The sequence below is a fragment of the Scyliorhinus canicula genome, chromosome 3 (genome assembly GCF_902713615.1).
Source record: "Scyliorhinus canicula chromosome 3, sScyCan1.1, whole genome shotgun sequence".
NCBI lineage: Eukaryota > Metazoa > Chordata > Chondrichthyes > Carcharhiniformes > Scyliorhinidae > Scyliorhinus > Scyliorhinus canicula.
The window spans coordinates 189,679,581-189,701,304 of record NC_052148.1 but is presented as its reverse complement, the minus strand read 5'-3'; the positions used below and the strand labels follow the sequence as shown (position 1 = coordinate 189,701,304).

Genomic DNA, 21,724 nt, shown 5'->3' with positions numbered 1-21,724 from the left:
GAGGGACCTGTTTGTGGAGGGGAGGTTCGCGAGCTTGGGGGAGTTAGAGGGGAAGTTTGGGCTCTCCCCGGGGAACATGTTTCGGTACATGCAGGTTAGGGCGTTTGCCAGGCAGCAGATGGAGGGGTTCCCCTTGTTGCCCCCACGTGGGGTACGGGACAGGGTGCTCTCGGGGGTGTGGGTTGGAGGAGGGAGGATTTCGGACATATACCGGGTAATGCAGGAGGTAGACGAGGCCTCGGTGGAGGAACTGAAGGGTAAATGGGAAGAGGAGCTGGGTGAGGAGACTGAGGATGGGACGTGGGCGGATGCCCTGGAGAGAGTGAATTCTTCCTGTGCGAGGCTTAGCCTTACACAGTTCAAGGTGCTGCATAGGGCCCACATGACTGGGACGAGGATGAGTAGGTTTTTCGGGGGCGAGGACAGGTGTGCTAGGTGCTCGGGTCGCACAGCGAACCACGCCGATATGTTTTGGGCGTGCCCAGCGTTGGGGGAGTTTTGGAAGGGCGTAGCAAGGACGGTGTCGAAGGTGGTGGGATCCAGGGTCGAGCCAGGCTGGGGACTCGCAATTTTTGGGGTGGCAGTGGAGCCGGGAGTGCAGGAGGTGATAGAGGCCGGTGTTCTGGCCTTTGCGTCCCTAGTAGCCCGGCGGAGGATCTTGCTCCAGTGGAAGGATGCGAGGCCCCCAAGCATGGAGTCCTGAATCAATGATATGGCGGGCTTCATTAAATTGGAGAGGGTGAAATTTGCCCTGAGGGGATCAGTACAAGGGTTTTTCAGGCAGTGGCAGCCTTTCCTGGACTTCCTGGCAGAACATAGAACATAGAACACTACAGCGCAGTACGGGCCCTTCGGCCCTCGATGTTGCGCCGACCTGTGAAACCATCTGAAGCCTATCTGACCTACACTATTCCATTTTCATCCATATGTCTATCCAGTGACCACTTAAATGCCCTTAAAGTTGGCGAGTCTACTACTGTTGCAGGCAGGGCGTTCCACACCCCTACTACTCTCTGAGTAAAGAAACTGCCTCTGACATCTGTCCTATATCTACCACCCCTCAATTTAAAGCTATGTCCCCTCGTGTTGGTCATCACCATCCGAGGAAAAAGACTCTCACTGTCCACCCTATCTAACCCTCTGACTATCTTATATGTCTCTATTAAGTCACCTCTCAGTCTTCTCCTCTCTAACGAAAACAACCTCAAGTCCCTGAGCCTTTCCTCATAAGACCGTCCCTCCATACCAGGCAACATCCTAGTAAATCCCCTCTGAACCCTTTCCAAAGCTTCCACATCCCTCCTATAATGTGGTGACCAGAACTGCACGCAGTACTCCAGGTGCGGCCGCACCAGAGTTATGTACAGCTGCAGCATGACCTTGTGGCTCCGAAACTCAATCCCCCTGCTGATAAAGGCTAGCACACCATATGCCTTCTTAACAGCCCTATTAACCTGGGTGGCAACTTTCAGGGATTTATGTACCTGGATGTCGAGATCTCTCTGTTCATCTACACTACCAAGAATCTTGCCATTAGCCCTGTACTCTGCATTCCTGTTACTCCTTCCAAAGTGAACCACCTCACACTTTTCCGCATTAAACTCCATCTGCCACCTCTCAGCCCAGTTCTGCAGCTTATCTATGTCCCTCTGTATCATATAACATCCTTCAGCACTATCCAAAACTCCACCAACCTTCGTGTCATCTGCAAATTTACTAACCTATCCTTCTACACCCTCTTCCAGGTCATTTATAAAAATGACAAACAGCAGTGGCCCCAAAACAGATCCTTGCGGTACACCACTAGTAACTGAACTCCAGGATGAACATTTGCCATCAACCACCACCCTCTGTCTTCTTTCAGCTAGCCAATTACTGATCCAAACCGCTAAATCACCTTCAATCCCATACTTCCTTATTTTCTGCAATAGCCTACCGTGGGGAACCTTATCAAACGCCTTACTGAAATCCATATACACCACATCAACCGCTTTACCCTGATCCACCTGTTTGGTCACCTTCTCAAAAAACTCAATAAGGTTTGTGAGGCATGACCTACCCTTCACAAAACCGTGTTGACTATCGCTAATCAACTTGTTCTTTTCAAGATGATTATAAACCCTATCTCTTATAACCTTTTCCAACATTTTACCCACAACCTAAGTAAGGCTCATAGGTCTATAATTACCAGGGTTGTCCCTACTCCCCTTCTTGAACAAGGGGACAACATTTGCTATCCTCCAGTCATCCGGCACTATTCCTGTCGACAAAGACGACATAAAGATCAAGGACAAAGGCTCTGCAATCTCCTCCCTGGCTTCCCAGAGAATCCTAGGATAAATCCCATCTGGCCCAGGGGACTTATCTATTTTTACACTTTCCAAAATTGCTAACACCTCCTCCTTTTGAACCTCAATTCCATCTAGCCTGGTCGACTGAACCTGAGTGTTCTCCTCGACAGCATTGTCTTTCTCCAGTGTAAACACTGATGAAAAATATCCATTTAACACTTCCCCTATCTCCTCTGATTCCACACACAACATTCCACTACTATCCTTGATTGGCCCTAATCTTACTCTAGTCATTCTTTTGTTCCTGATATACCTGTAGAAAGCCTTAGGGTTTTCCTTGATCCTATCCGCCAATGACTTTTCGTGTCCTCTCCTCGCTCTTCTTAACTCTCCCTTTAGGTCCTTCCTGGCTAACTTGTAACTCTCAAGTGCCCTAACTGAGTCTTCATGTCTCATCCTAACATAAGCCTTCTTCTTCCTCTTGACAAGTGCTTCAACTTCCTTAGTAAACCATGGTTCCCTTGCTCGACAACTTCCTCCCTGCCTGACAGGTACATACTTATCAAGGACACGCAGTAGCTGTTCCTTGAAAAAGCTCCACATTTCGATTGTACCCATCCCCTGCAGTTTCCTTCCCCATCCTATACATCCTAAATCTTGCCGAATAGCATCATAATTGCCTTTCCCCCAGCTATAATTCTTGCCTTGCGGTATATACCTATCCCTGCCTATTGCTAAAGTAAACATAAACGAGTTGTGATCACTATCACCAAAGTGCTCACCTACATCTAAATCTAACACCTGGCCGGGTTCATTACCCAGTACCAAATCCAATGTGGCCTCGCCCCTTGTTGGCCTGTCTACATACTGTGTCAGAAAACCCTCCTGCACACACTGTACAAAAACTGACCCATCTATAGTACTCAAACTATAGTATTTCCAGTCAATATTTGGAAAGCTAAAGTCCCCCATAACAACTACCCTGTTACTCTCGCTCCTGTCGAGAATCATCTTTGCAATCCTTTCCTCTACATCTCTGGAACTATTCGGAGGTCTATAGACAACTCCCAACAGGGTGACCTCTCCTCTCCTGTTCCTAACCTCAGCCCATACTACCTCAGTAGACGAGTCCTCAAACGTCCTTTCTACCGCCGTAATACTTTCCTTGATTAACAATGCCACACCCCCCCCCTCTTTTACCATCTTCTCTGTTCTTACAGAAACATCTAAATCCTGGAACCTGCAACAACCATTCCTGTCCCTGCTCTACCCATGTCTCCGAAATCGCCACAACATCGAGATCCCAGGTACCAACCCATGCTGCAAGCTCACCCACCTTATTCCGGATGCTCCTGGCGTTGAAGTAGACACACTTCAAACCAGCGTCTTGCTTGCCGGTGCCCTCTTTCGAACTTTTAACCCTATCCCTGACCTCACTACTCTCAACATCCTGTACACTGGGACGACAATTTAGGTTCCCATCCCCCTGCTGAATTAGTTTAAACCCCCCCGAAGAGAACTAGCAAATCTCCCCCCCAGGATATTGGTACCCCTCTGGTTCAGGTGAAGACCATCCTGTTTGTAGAGGTCCCACCTACCCCAGAATGAGCCCCAATTATCCAGGAAACCAAAACCCTCCCTCCTGCACCATCCCTGTAGCCACGTGTTCAACTCCTCTCTCTCCTTATTTCTCACTTCGCTAGCACGTGGCACGGGTAACAACCCATAGATAACAACTCTGTTTGTTCTAGCTCTCAGCTTCCACCCTAGCTCCCTTAATTTCTGTCTCAAATCCCCATCTCTCTTCCTACCTAACGGTAGAGAAATAGGCCGACAACAGCAGCAACCCGGGGGGGGGGGGGGGGGGGGGGGGTCTGGATTGGGGGGGAGGAAGAACTGTGTACATGGGTCTGTGGAATGTGGCGGGTGCTATCTCTTTCCCTTTTGTTGTTTGGGTGCTCTTTTGTTTTTTTTCTTGTTCCTTTTGTTTGAAGTTGCTCTTGAAGTTGGGGGGGGGGGGGGGGGGGGGTATTGTTCTTGGGGTGTTACCGCGGTTGTTTGTTAATCAAGTTAAGATGTTTATACTTTGTAAAAATTTCAATAAAAATTATTTTAAAAAAAAAAATCATTGCTATACTGCTTTTGCTTTGTGGCTTTGCTTTGGCAAATTAAAGCTCCTGGAACAGTGTGCAGTGTGCTAATGCCCTGCAGCATCCAGTTCCATCTATTTTTCCAGCAGAGGAAATAACATTATGAAACTTCCCCAAAATTCCCTCTTACCTTTCTATTATCTCACAGGCTTCCTGTTTACTGTATTCAGTCTTGTTGGGCTCGAGATGGCTTTGAAACCACAGCAGTTTTTCACCTGTACCAAAAAATATTTTTTCTGTTATGAAAGGTCAAAATAATTTAAAAACTTTTGTCCACTAATTTGAATGTAGTTCCCCATCTCCATCCACTTTCTTTAAAGAAAGAATGTGCTCACATTTCACCCCTCCATCCCCCAACCCACCCCATCACCCAGGAATGTATTAGCAGGAACAAGTACTAATAGTTAACAGTGGTAAAAAATTAAATATTATGCATTTTGAAAGTGAGGCAGTATGGGCAGCTCTTGAACTGTGCAAGAACCTATTCACAGGGTAGGTAGTGGCATGGTGGTTTTATCACTGGGCAAATAATCCAGAAGACCCAGGGTAATGCTCTGAGGACCCAGATTCAAATCTCACCATGGCAGATGATGAAATTGAATTCAATAAAAATCTGGAATTAAAAGTCGAACGATGATCACAAAAGCTCCCCTAGCAACACGTTCCAGGCACTCACCAACCTCTACGTACAAAACCTGCCTCCCACATCTCCTCTGAACTTTGCCCCACGGACCTTAAACCTATGCCCCCTGGTGACTGACCCCTCCACCCTGGGAAAGAGTGCCTGCCCATCCACTCTATCCATGCCCCTCATAATCTTGTAGACCTCCATCACCCCTCAACCTCAAACGATGACTATGTTTGTTTATTTTATTTAAATTTGATTTATTTAATTTTAATTTATGGTTACGTTTTCTTGTTGGGTGGGGGGGTGGGGGGAGTGTGATACATGTGATGTTACGGTTTGGGGGGATTTGTGGGTGTTATGGGGCAGTTAGTTGCATATTATTACTTGTTGTTATATTTTTATATTTTCAGTAAAAAATTCCAATAAAAATTATTTTTTAAAAAAAGGAAACATCTATAATTCCAGTGTACCGATTGAGAAGGCAAAGAATTGAAAAGGGAAATGGCTGTGTGGCTTGTGAAAAAGCATTCATGCCATTGGACAATGAATAATTTGCATCATGATGATGGCTCTCTTCTCAACATATTAAAATGTTTACAAGGGAGGGAGTTAGGGAAAAGAGGAGCCTGTCTCGGCAGTGTCAACATTTTTACTCACCCACAAAATACAGAGATCCAAGTGCTTTATGAGAAACCTTGCCAGAAGATGTGAACTTGCTGTGGATAATAACTCTATGATCTCAATAATATGTATCTAATATGCATCTCAATTCTTCATAAGCTGTTTAATTAGCTGTCTGCATAAATATAGCCTTACTACCACACTCATATTCCTAACTGGGTAATTACCCAACCTCTTTCTGAAAAATTTAATTTAGCACTGTACCTTGGAAAAATGGGTAAATCAGTTACGAAAAACACGTGGGCAACTGTGCAAGATAAGCTAATGTGCTCATTTTGAGAAGAATCAGATACTGGGTCACAAATACAGCCCTGCAGGGTACAACAGCAAGAGCAAAACTCATGCTTCAGAATTTGAAAATGTGTGCACGAAATGTGGAGTATCTAAAGATTCACACAGCAAATAAAAATGTACAGGTCTAAGTACTGTGCTACAAAAATCTGGTTTCTGCCAACACGAGAATACTTTCCATTACATAACACACATTTCTCTAGACTTAACCAAAACATTTACTGCAACAATAAAGGTGAAGTCCTCAACTTCAGATACTACAATAATCTCCCACTTTCAATCCCAAGTAAAGGCGACAATTTTATAACTCACCAAATGTGTTTAGACGGATAGCCTTTTCACTCCTTATCCTGGTTCGATGAACAAAAACAAGATATTATATTGAAAAATGACAGTTAATTCCGAAGACATTTTGTAACAACATAACTGAAGCATTACAAGTCTTTTGCAAAATCCCCTGAGGCCAAGTTAACCAGTGAGCATGGGCATAGTAAAAATGCTAATGCTGCGCTACCTCCAATTTCAAATGTATGATGCCAAAAAAGTTTGGAAGTGGTCATTGGAGCACAGTGCTACGGTCAAATAGATCAAACTTGTGAATTTTGTCAAACATAATGTAAAACCATAACTACCAGTTACACCCAGCAACATTTACAATGAGTTAAGCACGTCATACTGTTAATAATCCAAGGTTCTGCCATTTAAGTGTAGAATTTAAACATCTCATTTATTCAAAGAAAACTTTCCTAACACTATTTGATTCTTGGTTATCAAGAATTACAGTTCTCCTGATTGGTAGGCACACTGTCCACTGTGGAATTGAGACAAAATGATCAGAATGGTCCTAGGTTTTATCCCATTTTATGTTAATTTGTCTAATTTCAATAGATTATAGTAAATTTTCTACAACAGCACGTGGGACTGGAGGGAAAAAAATATCATCCAGAGTTCCTACTCAACCCATATTGATATTGAACAGCTACAGGTGTGAACAGTGACTGTAAGATAAATGGTCAATAATCTGGTAAAGGTAGGTGTCCAGAATGAGCCTTGAAGAATAAGCAGATTGGCGAGGTGTCAGAGATCAGCTGGGCCCCACAATCCGTATCACAGTAAGACGGTATAAATCAGGAGTGTGATGGAATACAACTGTCAGGATGAGTGTGGCTCCAAAATCAGGTAAGAAACTCAACACCATCCATGACAAAACAACTCGCTTGATCAGCACCATAAGCCGTAGGAGAGAAGTAGGCCATTCGACCCATCGAGTGTGCTCCGCCATTCAATAAGATCATGGTTGATCTGATATGATAATCCCAACTCCACTATCCTGCTTTACCCACATAACTCATGATTCCCTTCCGGATTAAAAATCTTCGACCTCAACCTTGAACATATTTACCTATCCAGCCTCCACAGCCCTCTGTGGTAAAAAATTCCACAAATTCCACCTTTCAAGAGAAGACATTCCTCCTTATCTCTATCTTAAATGGGTGACTCCTTACTCTGAGATTATGCCCTCAGGTTCTAGACTCTCCCATAAGGGGAAACAACCTGTCAGTATCTACCCTGTCAAACCCCGAGAATCTCCTCAGTCTCAATAAGGTTGTCTTTCATTCTTCAAAACTCCAGTGAGTACAGGCACAACCTACCCAATCTCTCCTCAAAATAAAATTCCTCAATACCCAAGATCCACCTGTTGAATCTTCTCTGGACTGCCTCCAATGCCATTATATCTTCCCTTAAATATGGGGGCCAAAACTGTTCACAGTATTGCAAGTATAGTCTAACTAGCGTCTTGTATAGTTTCAGCAAGATTTCCCTGTTCTGTGAAATAAAGGCTAACATTCCAGTTGCCATCCCTATTATCTGCTGAACTTGCATGCTTGCTTCGTGATTTATGCACGAGGATCCCCAAATCCTTCTGTGCTGCATTTTTCTGCAGCCTTTCTCCAATTAAATAATATTCAGTACCTTTACCCTACCAAATGCATAACTTTACATTCTAATACGTGGGCCAAGATTCTCTGAGCCTGCGCCGGGTTGGAGAATCGGCGGTGACGACGAAAATTCCCGCCACGCTGTTCTGACGCCGGGACACGATTCTCCGACAACCGGAGAAGCAGCGGCAGTCGTGCGCGCGCGGTTGACACGCCGCCGGTCGGGGTCCGTTGAAAGAGGCCTCCGCGGCGAATCTCCACGGTTGAGTTCCGCCGTCGTGGTTCACATATGGTACCACCCGCCAGGAGCTTGGACCCGCGACCACGGTGGCCGTCCTGCTTTGGGGGGGGGGGGGGTTGCATGACGGCCAGGCCTGCAATCGGGGGCTACCGAGTGGCGGGCGCACACGATCCGTGAGGGCCCTACCTTCTTCCGCGCTGTGGCGCTACATCTTGTTGCGCGGCACCAGCGCAGAGGCGGCCACCACACACATGCACCAACGCGGAAACGGCCGCCGCGCACATTCGCGGACCCGCACCGGAGGTGCAGTGCCGTGTATCAGCACCGGAGCAGTGTGGAGCACTCCGGCACCATGCTGGCCCACTGTAGGCCACTGAATCGCTAGGCCAAGAGGCCCGTTGATGCCGGCGTGAAACACTCCGGTGTTTACGCCGGCAATAACACTTAGCTGGGGTTTTGGAGCACACCAGCCGTGATATTTCATCTGTCGCGTTTTTGCGCATTCACTTAACCGGTCTAAACTTTGTAGACTCTGTGTCATCCTCAAACCTGGCAAGAGTGCATTCAGTTCCCTCGTCCAAATAATTAATATATGTCATAAATAATCATGGCCCCAGCACTGTTGTGGCACCCCATTAATTACAAGTTACCATCCTGAAAATGCCCTTCTCATTCCAACTTTGTCTTCCATTAATTACCCTATCACCTATATATGCTAATTGTCATGAATCTGCCTGGAGACAGCAGGAGACAGTATTGAAATAACCTCGACTTGTATGCGTCTCTCTCAGTAATGAGTTTGGAATGGCAGTTGAGAAAAATAATCAAGTATGAACAGCTTATGGAGGAGAAACAAATGATGGACGATTGGGACGGCACCAGAGATATACATAGGCTAACATACAGTCAAGCTAATTGAAGGGGCAGGAAGCCAAACTCACAATGCATAATCAAAGAACAACAAAGGTACAATTTCCCAGACAGTTACTGAGCTTTTCAAAAAAAATGAATGAAGGTGCAAAGATTTGATCTTTTAACTGGTACAATATTCATCTGATGTAACTAAACACAAGATACTTTTCATCAGTAATTGGTTTAATATTTCATACGAAAATAATCGAACATTTGCAGTGTCTACAACGGCTTTGGTAAGTCTATTAAGACAATACACCCAATTCCCAACAGGAAAACAATGCTGACTGAACAGTCGTACACAATGGGGGAAAAAGTCTCGAAAAAAAGTTTTTGATTGAAAGAATGCTCACTGGTGTTTCACAGAGCAATGTCTTAGGTAACTGCAACAGCACACGATCACATACTTATCTTTTTTTTCTTGCTTATGTGTCTCGCGCACCATTTGAGCAGCCTTTCTGCTATATGGGTGGATAACCTTGTGCTCCGGACCTTTCTTAGTCTTCGGTGCTTTTGGCTATTAAAAACAAAAGGAAATTTCAAAAGAGGTACTGATATCTCATCTTGCTCAGGAACTTGTGTTTAGTTTTGAGTCCTCAATTTACGAGATGAAGAGCCTGCTAAGCAGTTTATAACCAGATTAGGTCTTCTGCACTGAAAGAACGAGACAATTGTTGATTTTGTAGGATTGCTTTTCTGTACATCAGTCAAAATAAAGCTCTTATTGTTAAAGCAGTGTGGACTGCAGGGAAATTGATGTTTAATGATCAGTTTTAGTTTAGCTTACACACAATCAAGGCAAGTCAACGCAATATAGTTTTATGTTGAATTCTGGGGCTGTGCAGATGACTTGGTTATAGCATCACACTCAAACTTGGCAAGGGACAAACAAACAACATACGGCGGTGATGCAAAATATCAAGGCTGACCAATTACTGGCACAGAGCTATCTACCTCCCTCACAATTAAAATTATCAGTTCTGTTCAGCCTTAGAATCATAGAATCACTGCAGTACAGAAGGCCATTTGGCCCATCGAGTCTGTACCGACCCTCGGAAAGAGCACCCTGACTAGGCCCACACCACTACCCATCCCCACAACCCCAACCAACCTTCTGGACATTATGGGGCAATTTAGCATGGCCTATCAGTCCAACCTGCACATGCTTGGACTGTGGGAGGAAACCCACGCAGCCACAGGGAGAACATAGAACATAGAAGATTACAGCGCAGTACGGGCTCTTCGGCCCTCGATGTTGCGCCGACCTGTGAAACCATCTGAAGCCTATCTGACCTACACTATTCCATTTTCATCCATATGTCTATCCAGTGACCACTTAAATGCCCTTAAAGTTGTCGAGTCTACTACTGTTGCAGGCAGGGCGTTCCACACCCCTACTACTCTCTGAGTAAAGAAACTGCCTCTGACATCTGTCCTATATCTACCACCCCTCAATTTAAAGCTATGTCCCCTCGTGTTGGTCATCACCATCCGAGGAAAAAGACTCTCACTGTCCACCCTATCGAACCCTCTGACTATCTCATATGTATCTATTAAGTCACCTCTCAGCCTTCTCCTCTCTAATGAAAACAACCTCAAGTCCCTGAGCCTTTCCTCGTAAGACCTTCCCTCCATACCAGGCAACATCCTAGTAAATCTCCTCTGAACCCTTTCCAAAGCTTCCACATCCCTCCTATAATGTGGTGACCAGAACTGCACACAGTACTCCAGGAGCAGCCGCACCAGAGTTATGTACAGCTGCAGCATGACCTTGTGGCTACTGATACAAGGCTAGCACACCATATGCCTTCTTAACAGCCCTATTAACCTGGGTGGCAACTTTCAGGGATTTATGTACCTGGATGCTGAGATCTCTCTGTTCATCTGCACTACCAAGAATCTTGCCATTAGCCCTGTACTCTGCATTCCTGTTACTCCTTCCAAAGTGAACCACCTCACACTTTTCCGCATTAAACTCCATCTGCCACCTCTCAGCCCAGTTCTGCAGCTTATCTATGTCCCTCTGTATCCTATAACATCCTTCAGCACTATCCAAAACTCCACCGACCTTCGTGTCATCTGCAAATTTACTAACCCATCCTTCTACACCCTCTTCCAGGTCATTTATAAAAATGACAAACAGCAGTGGCCCCAAAACAGATCCTTGCGGTACACCACTAGTAACTGAACTCCAGGATGAACATTTGCCATCAACCACCACCCTCTGTCTTCTTTCAGCTAGCCAATTACTGATCCAAACCGCTAAATCACCTTCAATCCCATACTTCCTTATTTTCTGCAATAGCCTACCGTGGGGAACCTTATCAAACGCCTTACTGAAATCCATATACACCACATCAACCGCTTTACCCTCATCCACCTGTTTGGTCACCTTCTCAAAAAACTCAATAAGGTTTGTGAGGCATGACCTACCCTTCACAAAACCGTGTTGACTATCGCTAATCAACTTGTTCTTTTCAAGATGATTATAAACCCCATCTCTTATAACCTTTTCCAACCTTTTATCCACAACCGAATAAGGTTCACAGGTCTATAATTACCAGGGTTGTCTCTACTCCCCTTCTTGAACAAGGGGACAACATTTGCTATCCTCCAGTCTTCCGGCACTATTCCTGTCGACAAAGACGACACAAAGATCAAGGACAAAGGCTCTGCAATCTCCTCCCTGGCTTCTCAGAGAATCCTAGGATAATTCCCATCTGGCCCAGGGGACTTATCTATTTTTACACTTTCCAAAATTGATAACACCTCCTCCTTTTGAACCTCAATTCTATCTAGCCTGGTTGACTGAACCTGAGTATTCTCCTTGACAACATTGTCTTTCTCCAGTGTAAACACTGATGAAAAATATCCATTTAACCCTTCCCCTATCTCCTCTGATTCCACACACAACTTTCCACTACTATCCTTGATTGGCCCTAATCTTACTCTAGTCATTCTTTTGTTCCTGATATACCTATAGAAAGCCTTAGGGTTTTCCTTGATCCAATCCACCAACGACTTTTCGTGTCCTCTCCTCGCTCTTCTTAACTCTCCCTTTAGGTCCTTCCTGGCTAACTTGTAACTCTCAAGTGCCCTAACTGAGCCTTCATGTCTCATCCTAACATAAGCCTTCTTCTTCCTCTTGACAAGTGCTTCAACTTCCTTAGTAAACCACGGTTCCCTTCCTCGACAACTTCCTCACTGCCTGACAGGTACATACTTATCAAGGACACGCAGTAGCTGTTCCTTGAAAAAGCTCCACATTTCGATTGTACCCATCCCCTGCAGTTTCCTTCCCCATCCTATACATCCGAAATCTTGCCAAATAGCATCATAATTGCCTTTCCCCCAGCTATAATTCTTGCCTTGCGGTTTATACCTATCCCTGCCCATTGCTAAAGTAAACATAACCGAGTTGTGATCACTATCACCAAAGTGCTCACCTACATCTAAATCTAACACCTGGCCAATCATTACCCAGTACCAAATCCAATGTGGCCTCGCTCCTTGTTGGCCTGTCTACATACTGTGTCAGAAAACCCTCCTGCACACACTGCACAAAAACTGACCCATCTATAGTACTCAAACTATAGTATTTCCAGTCAATATTTGGAAAGTTAAAGTCCCCCATAACAACTACCCTGTTACTCTCGCTCCTGTCGAGAATCATCTTTGCAATCCTTTCCTCTACATCTCTGGAACTATTCGGAGGTCTATAGACAACTCCCAACAGGGTGACCTCTCCTCTCCTGTTCCTAACTTCGGCCCATACTACCTCAGTAGTCGCAAACTCCACACAATTACCCAAGGTTGGAATCGAACCTGGGTCCTTGGCGCTGTAAAGCAGCAGTGCGAACCACTATGCCACCCTTGTGCACTAGTGCAGTTCAACTTGTGATACTTCAGGGAAAGTCACTTCTTTCACACCACGTCATAATCTTTGATTTTGCAAGTTTGTAATTACCTTTTGTAACTCTGCAGTTCTTTTAAATTTTAATATGTTAGTCGAATGTACTACATTATATTTAGCAGACCAATCACTTTTAAGCATTGCTATGTGTGTTATATAGACTTTGTCTAACTTCTGTAACTTTGTAGCTTTACAAAATTATTCTGCAGGTTTAAGTGACTTACACCAAGCACTGACAGATACAACAAAAACATACTGTAGCAAAGCAATTTTCTCATCAGAAACACATTGATAACCCCTGTTTTAATGAAGTCCTATAGATCAATTTGACATCCAATGAATTCACGTTCTTGGACACTGCATACTGTTTTATCTCAAGTAAAAGCAGACATGAAAACTATTCTCACTTGTATTCTGTACATTTTATTGCATACATTATATCAGTACTTTGTAAAATTCTTTATTAATTTTAAGGTTAAGAGCAACTTTACTATTCTATTATTTCTTTTAAAAGTAAAGTTGTAAATTTCAAGTAACAACAGGGAAAAGTAACAGCAACCTGAATTAAGCTGTCCAAAACAGAGTCACTGATAGGGATCTGATTTAATATCAATTAAACAAGGGTTTGAGATGCTGAGCTCAAGATATCAATCACGGGACATGAACAACATATTTTGCCCTATCCTGAATAAATTGACGAGATATCAAAACATAATTTTATCGTTGCAAGAAGTAACACAAACAAACAACAAGGATCTAAAGAGAGAGCTAAGAAGAGCCAGGAGGGGACGAGAAGTCTTTGGCAGGTAGGATCAAGGATAACCCTAAAGCTTTCTATAGATATGTCAGGAATAAAAGAATGACTAAGGTAAGAGTAGGGCCAGTCAAGGACAGTAGTGGGAAGTTGTTCGTCGAGTCCGAGGAAATAGGAGAGGTGCTAAATGACTATTTTTCGTCAGTATTCACACAGGAAAAAGACAATGTTGTCGAGGAGAATACTGGGATACAGGCTACTAGACTAGAAGAGCTTGAGGTTCAGAAGGAGGAGGTGTTCGCGATTCTGGAAAGTGTTAAAATAGATAAGTCCCCTGGGCCGGATGGGATTTATCCTAGGATTCTCTGGGAAGCTAGGGAGGAGATTGCTGAGCCTTTGGCTTTGATCTTTAAGTCATCTTTGTCTACAGGAATAGTGCCAGAAGACTGGAGGATAGCAAATGTTGTCCCCTTATTCAAGAAGGGGAGCAGAGACAACCCCGGTAACTATAGACCAGTGAGCCTTACTTCTGTTGTGGGAAAAGTCTTGGAAAGGTTTATAAGAGATCGGATATAGGGGCTGGTTTAGCTCACTCAGCTAAATCGCTGGCTTTTAAAGCAGACCAAGCAGGCCAGCACCACGGTTCGATTCCCGTACCAGCCTCCCCGGACAGGCGCCGGAATGTGGCGACTAGGGGCTTTTCACAGTAACTTCATTGAAGCCTACTCGTGACAATAAGCGATTTTCATTTCATTTCATTTTCATGTATAATCATCTGGAAAGGAATAATTTGATCTGAGATTCTTGTGAAGGGTAGGTCGTGCCTCACAAACCTTATTGAGTTCTTTGAGAAGGTGACCAAACAGGTGGATGAGGGTGAAGCAGTTGATGTGGTGTATATGGATTTCAGTAAAGAGTTTGATAAGGTTCCCCACGGTAGGCTATTGCAGAAAATACGGAGGCATGGGATTCAGGGTGATTTAGCAGTTTGGATCAGCAATTGGCTAGCTGGAAAAAGACAAAGGGTGATGGTTGATGGGAAATGTTCAGCCTGGAGCCAAGTTATTAGTGGCGTACCACAAGGATCTGTTTTGGGGCCACTGCTGTTTGTCATTTTTATAAATGACCTGGAGGAGGGCGTAGAAGGATCGGTGAGTAAATTTGCAGATGACATTAAAGTCGGTGGAGTTGTGGACAGTGCAGAAGGATGTTACAAGTTACAGAGGGACATAGATAAGCTGCAGAGCTGGGCTGACAGGTGGCAAATGGAGTTTAATGCAGAGAAGTGCGAGGTGATTCATTTTGGAAGGAATAACAGGAAGACAGCATACTGGGCTAATGGTAAGATTCTTGGTAGCGTGGATGAGCAAAGGGGCTTGGTGTCCATGTACATAGATCCCTGAAAGTAGCCACCCAGGTTGAGAGGGTTGTTAAGAAGGCGTACGGTGTGTTAACTTTTATTGGTAGAGGAATTGAGTTTCGGAGCCATGAGGTCATGTTGCAGTTGTACAAAACTCTGATGCGGCCGCATTTGGAGTATTGCATGCAGTTCTGGTCGCCGCATGAAAGGAAGGATGTGGAAGCATTGGAAAGGGTGCAGAGGAGATTTACTAGGATATTGCCTGGTATGGAGGGAAGCACTTATGAGGAAAGGCTGAGGGATTTGAGGCTGTTTTCATTAGAGAAGAGGTTAAGAGATGACTTAATTGAGGCATGCAAGATGATCAGAGGATTAGATAGGGTGGACAGTGAGAGCCTTTGTTCTCGGATGGTGATGTCTAGCACGAGGGGACATAGCTTTAAATTGAGGGGAGATAGATATAGGACAGATGTCAGAGGTAGATTCTTTACTCAGAGAGTAGTAAGGGCGTGGAATGCCCTGCCTGCAACAGTAGTGGACACGCCAACACTAAACGCATTCAAATGGTCATTGGATAGACATATGGATGATAAGGGAATAGAGTAGATGGGCTTTAGAGGGGTTTCACGGTCGGCGCAACATCGAGGGCCGAATGGCCTGTACTGCGCTGCAATGTTCTATGTTGTATGTTCTAACGCTTTAGAGGGCCAGTCAGGGGATAATGACCCATTACTCTCGAAAAACCAATTAAAAACTGATCATGTCCACCTAGACCAATCACGGCTTGATCATAATAAGCCCATTAGTCACTGTGGAGTCTGCACGTTCTCCCAGTGTCTACGTGGGTTTCCTCCAGGTGCTCCAGTTTCCTCCCAGTCCAAAGATGTGTAAATTAGGTGGATTGGCCATTCTAAATTGCCTTTGGTGTCCAAAAAGGTTAGGTTGAGTTACAGGGATAAAGGGGATAGGGTGGAGGTGTGGGGCTTAAGTAGAGTGCTCTTTCCAAGGACGGTGCAGACTCGAAGGGCTGAATGGCCTCCTGCACTGTAAATTCTATGATAAGAATTAGTCTCACCTCATTTAGGCGAATTAGAATGGAATAACATCAGTGGTCATGCTGTGGGTTGTGGCTTGGAATTAGTTCATAAGCAGAAACTTTCAATCAGAAAGTTGCGCAGCAAATGACTGCTGTCCCAAAGGAAGCAGAGGTTATGCAGAGAAAACAGAGATAAAGTGTCAACCTACATTCAAGGCCAAATGGAGAGCAAGAGCTGCAGTACTCTAGTCAAGTCCCGCTCTTGTCTTCAGTAGGTACAACTTAAAGATTTCCGAAGTTACTTGAGACGTGGTGCACCCCAGGGAGATGTTCTGATCAAATCTGAATGATCAATATTGAAATTTTCCATGATTTTATGGGAGACGGTGGTGACCAGGCTAGTGTACTAGGAGCTGAATTTCATATCCCCCCACAACATCAAGTGAAATTTAAATTCAAATAATAAAGTCTATTACTATTAATTTAAAAATCTGAAATTGAAAACTAGTTTCAGTAATGATGCCATGATGCTATCATTCACTGATCAAATATCTCACTTTAAATCACATGGTTGTTTTTTCTTCCCTTGTGAAGTATTATGGGGCTGTTGGCAAATTTATCGACACGTGATTTCTAAGTAAAATTAAGTCTCTCTCGTCAGTTCATGATAGATATCTAAAATCAGAATAAATCTGAAACAAAACCAGAAAATACTGGACAATCGCAGCAGGTTTGATAAAGTCATCAAGACTCAATGTTAGCTCCCTTCTCTCTCCCCAGATACTGTCAGGCCTCCTGTGATTGTCCAGTATTTTCTGCTTTTGTATTTAAAATCAGTTGTTTTCTCACAGGCAGTCAAAATGATGAAAGGAAAAAGAGGCAGCTGCACATAGCTCCAATAGGGGGGAGTGTAGTCATAATGTCAATGGACTAGTAATCCAGAGACCCAGTCGAATGCTCCGGCAAATTGAATTGAAATCCTACCATGACATCTGGTAGAATTTACATTAAATTCATTTTTTTTAAATCTACAATTGAAAGCTGGTCTCTGTATTGATAACCATGAAACTATCAATTGTCATGAGAACCCATCTGGTTCACTCGTGTTCTGGTTTAGCCTACTCCAGGCCCCCAGCAATGTCGTCTTGCCTTCTGAAAGGGCCTAGCATGCCACTCAGTTCAAGAGCACTTAGAAATGAGCAATAAAATGATAGCCCTGCTATTGACGCTCACATCCCATGAAGAAATTAAAACGTGTGGGTGATCCAACCACTGACCAATAACAGTAGAGCGTTGTCATGTCAGTCAGTGTGGGCTGGCAATGATGATTCAATTGTGTTTGGTGAGGTAATCACAAATCACCCATTACCAACACAAGCAGAACTGTCTGCAGCACCAGGAACAGATGAATGGCTGTTGGTCCCGTGGAAACATATAGAGGAGAGGATTGGTGTGGAGGCCTTGTGTGTGGCTGAGGGACACGAGTAAATGTAGCAGACTTTAGTCCTAGCATGGGGGAGGCAGAGGAGGTTAAATTTCTGTACACTAAAGCTCTGGTTACTGCTGGCAGGGCTCAGAACCTGCTGTTGAATGTAACAAGAATATATTTGTAGTGTCCTTGTCTTTATAAACAGCACCGTGTCACACTGAAACATCTAGAACTTCAATTGTAAAGCTTGCATCTCCAGCTGCACCATCTCAAGCCCTCTTTAATTGCTGTGTTTCTGGGTATTACCTCAGTATGTCACCTGAACGATCACTGGCCCTCTCCTCTCCCTGCCTGGTCTCCCAACAGCTCCATAGATACCTCGTATCTCAATAGCTCCAAGGCCAACCAGAGTTCTTCAACTTGTGTCTTTGGCAGAAAGTTTATTGGCCTCTGAGAAGGGAGCATATCACAGGACCTCCTTGACCTCTGGTGGGCCATGACCATGCTCTAATAACAGGTAAAATGTTTAAAGGTTTTCGGTGATGTATTTTCAGATGCCGATAGATTGTGTAGAGATTAAATAAACCAGTCAATCTATCACTTATGTCAGAGTCAAAGTCATTACAGCACAGGTGGCAGTCATTCAGCCCATCAAGTCCAAACCAGCTCTGTACAAAACTTGAGTGATAGTAAACAGTGTTGAATGGTTATTTTTCAAACTGACTGGAGGAAGGTTTATAGTGGAGTGCCCCAGTGGTCAGCCTTGGGACCCTTGCTATTCCTGATACATAGTAATGACCTAGTCCTTGGCAGACAAGGCACAATTTCAAAATTTGCAGATTTGATACAAAACTTGGAAATACTGTGATCTTTGAGGATAGTGTAGAACTTCAAAAGGATACAAATAGGGTATGTTGTGCGTAAAGAACAGGTTCAATTGAAGGTATTAAGTTCAGCTTTGGCCACTACACTCCAAAGGAGGTGAAGGCATCAGAGAAAGCAAGAAAAGATTCATTAGAATGGTCCCAGAGATGAGCAAACTTCACTTATGTAGCTAAATTGGAAAAGTTTGCTTTGGCGAAGGATGGAAGGAGATTTGTTCGAGGTTTTGAAAATCATGAGGGGTCTGGGCACAATAGACAAAGAGAAACTGTTCCCTAAAGGACTGCAAAGAGGAGGGCACAGATTTAAGATTGGAAATGGAGAAATTAGGAAAACCTTTAATGCAGCGGGTGGTTGGAATCTGGAATACACCAGACGGAGTATGTGGTGGAAGTGGGTTCAATCAAAACATTCGAAAGAGTTTTGGATTTTCTGAAAAGGAAAAATCTTTCAAAAGGCCGGCAAGGAGCTGAGTGGCCTCCTTGTGCGCTGAAACCACACTCAGCCTAAAGACTCACTCCACAATGTGACTATTCGCATTTAGCTCCGGACCGAAAGCTTTCTGCAACTAAAGTCCTTTTTTTCTTGTTGCACTAATAGCTGCGCCCGGTCCATGCAGCACAGAGCCGCGGTCCAGACAGTTTGAGAACACTGACTCTGGGTTTGGATAACCTCAACACCACTGCGAGCATCAGCTCCCAAGCAGGGGAAGGTTCACATCTGTCAAAGCCTCACTCATTGGGCCGTCTGACTGCCGCCTTGTCCGGCCCGGCTGAGAGAGCTCGACCCGGGGCCGCTCGGGCTTTCACTCACCATCCTGCAGCCTCCTGTCTGACATCCGCCGGAAGGTACGCGGTTCAGCTCCCTCCCGCTTTCGGTCCCCGACAACAGCGACGGGGACAGAGTTTCCGGCGGGGGGGAAGAGAAAGGAGTAGGGACCGCGGCCCGGCACGGGGGTTCACTCTGCCCCGGGGGCTGCGCTCTGCCCCGGGTCAGGGTTGGGACAGGGGTTCGCTTTGCCCCGTGGTTAAAGGTTCACTCCGCCCCAGGACAGGGGTTCACTCTGCCCCGGGTTTAAGGGGTCACTCTGCCCCGGGGGTCAGGGGTCACTCTGCCCCGGGGTCAGGGTTCACTCTGCTCCGGGACAGGGGTTCACTCTGCTCCAGGACAGGGGTTCACTCTGCCCCAGGGTTAAGGGATCACTCTACCCCGGGGTTAAGGTTTCACACTGCCCCGGGGTAAGGGGTCAATCTCCCCCAGGGTAAGGGGTCACTCTCCCCCGGGACAGGGGTTCACTCTGCCCCGGGGTAAGGGACCCGTGCTGATAACCCAGTGGATGCTCTCAGTGAGGGGATAAAGTTGCTGTTCTCTAGTAGATAGAGAGGCCACTCGCTCTGCCCGAGGGAGAGCGAGCCATTTTGAACTTCTGGGGAGGGCCGGACTCTGCTCTGGGCACCTGGGGAGGGACCACTATTCCCGCACTGTATCTTTTTAAAAAAATAATTTTTAATGAGAAATTTTGTATTTATACAACAACATCGAACCATAATAAAATGCCAACAATAACAATAATAATTGCAATCATAAACATTCGCCCATCCTCAATGAACAACACAACATATTAACAACAACTTAAATTAACACAATGTTAAGTTACATAACCATAGAGAAAAAAATAGAAACTACAATAAGGAATACTCCCCTTACCCTTACCCCCCCCCCCCCCCCCCCCCGGGTTGCTGCTGCTATTGACCAAGATACCTATCTTTGAGCCAGGAAGTCAAGAAAAGGCTGCCACCGTTTATAGAACCCTTGTATTGATCCTCTCAGGGCAAATATGACCCTCTCCAATTTTATAAATCCCGCCATGTCACTGATCCAGGTCTCCACACTTGGGGGGCCTTGCATCTTTCCACTGCATCAAGATCCTCCGCCGGGCTACTAGGGATGCAAAGGCCAGGACACCGGCCTCTTTCGCCTCCTGGCTCCACCGCAACTCCAAAAACCGCGAGTCCCCACCCTGGTTTGACCCTTGATCCGACCACCCTCGACACCGTCCCCGCCACCCCCTTCCAGAATTCTTCCAGTGCCGGGCATGCCCAGAACATATGGGCATGATTCGCTGGATTCCCCGAACACCTGGTGCACCTGTCCTCACCCCCAAAGAACCTACTCATCCTAGTCCCGGACATGTGGGCTCGGTGCAGCACCTTAAATCAGATGAGACTAAGCCTCGCACATGAAGAGGAAGAGTTGACTCTCTACAAGGCATCCACCCAAGTCCCACCCTCTATCTGCTCCCTAAGTTCCCATTTAGCCTTCAGCTCCTCCACTGACAACTCCTCCACCTCCTGCATTACCTTATAAATGTCAGACACTGGGCAGCACGGTGGCCTACTGGTTAGTACAACCGCCTCACGGCGCTGAGGTCCCAGGTTCGATCCCGGCTCTGGGTCACTGTCCGTGTGGAGTTTGCACATTCTCCCCGTGTCTGCGTGGGTTTCGCCCCCACAACCCAAAAATGTGCAGAGTAGGTGGATTGGCCACGCTAAATTGCCCCTTAATTGTAAAAAATAATTGGGTAATCTAAATTTATTTTAAAAAATAAAATAAATGGGCCTGTATGAACCACGCTGCTGTGGGTCCTTGTCCCTCTTTAAGATTAACAAAATCAGCGCCCGCGACATCATCGGGGGCAAAGTCCCTCCTTCCCACGCTTCATTAAGTGTCCGCACCAGCAAGGGGCCCACTAGGTCCACAAACTTTTTATAAAATTCCACCGGGAACCCATCTGGCCCCGGCGCCTTCCCTGACTGCATCAGCCCAATCCCCTTAACTAGCTCCTCCAGCTCAATCGGCACCCCCAACCCCTCCACCTGCTCCTCCTGCACCTTCGGGAATGATAGCCTGTCGAGAAACCTCTCCATTCCCCTCCTCTCCACCGTTGGCTCCGACTGGTACAGTTCCCCGTAAAAGTCCTTGAAGACCTCATTCACCTCTACCCCCTTCCGCACCACATTCTCACTCTTGTCTCTCACTCCAGCAATTTCCTTAGCCGCATCCCGCTTGCGGAGCTGATGAGCCAGCATCCTACTCGCCTTTTCGCCATGGTCATACACTGCCCCTTGTGCCTTCCTCCACTGTGCCTCTGCCTTTCTAGTGGTCAGCAAATCAAATTTAGCCAGTAGGCTGCGCCTCTCCCCCAACAGTCCCTCC

General features: G+C 45.5%; 1 protein-coding gene across 3 annotated transcripts in view; it reads right to left on the bottom strand.

Moving 5' to 3' along the window:
- The window catches only part of tma16 (translation machinery associated 16 homolog), a 42,429-nt gene extending 22,677 nt beyond the window's left edge, over positions 1-19,752 (bottom strand). For 2 of the 3 annotated variants that reach the window (XM_038791908.1, XM_038791907.1), the window contains exons 1-4: positions 19,322-19,725; positions 9,542-9,651; positions 6,354-6,391; positions 4,572-4,656 (exon numbers count right to left, since the gene is read on the bottom strand). In XM_038791908.1, coding sequence (XP_038647836.1) covers positions 4,572-4,656; positions 6,354-6,391; positions 9,542-9,651; positions 19,322-19,324 — 236 coding nt within the window. In that variant the 5' untranslated portion in view covers positions 19,325-19,725. Of the gene's footprint in view, positions 1-4,571; positions 4,657-6,353; positions 6,392-9,541; positions 9,652-19,321 lie in introns of all 3 variants that reach the window. The other variant, XM_038791906.1, reaches the window with a different exon arrangement.
- Between the last annotated feature and the right edge of the window lie 1,972 nt (positions 19,753-21,724).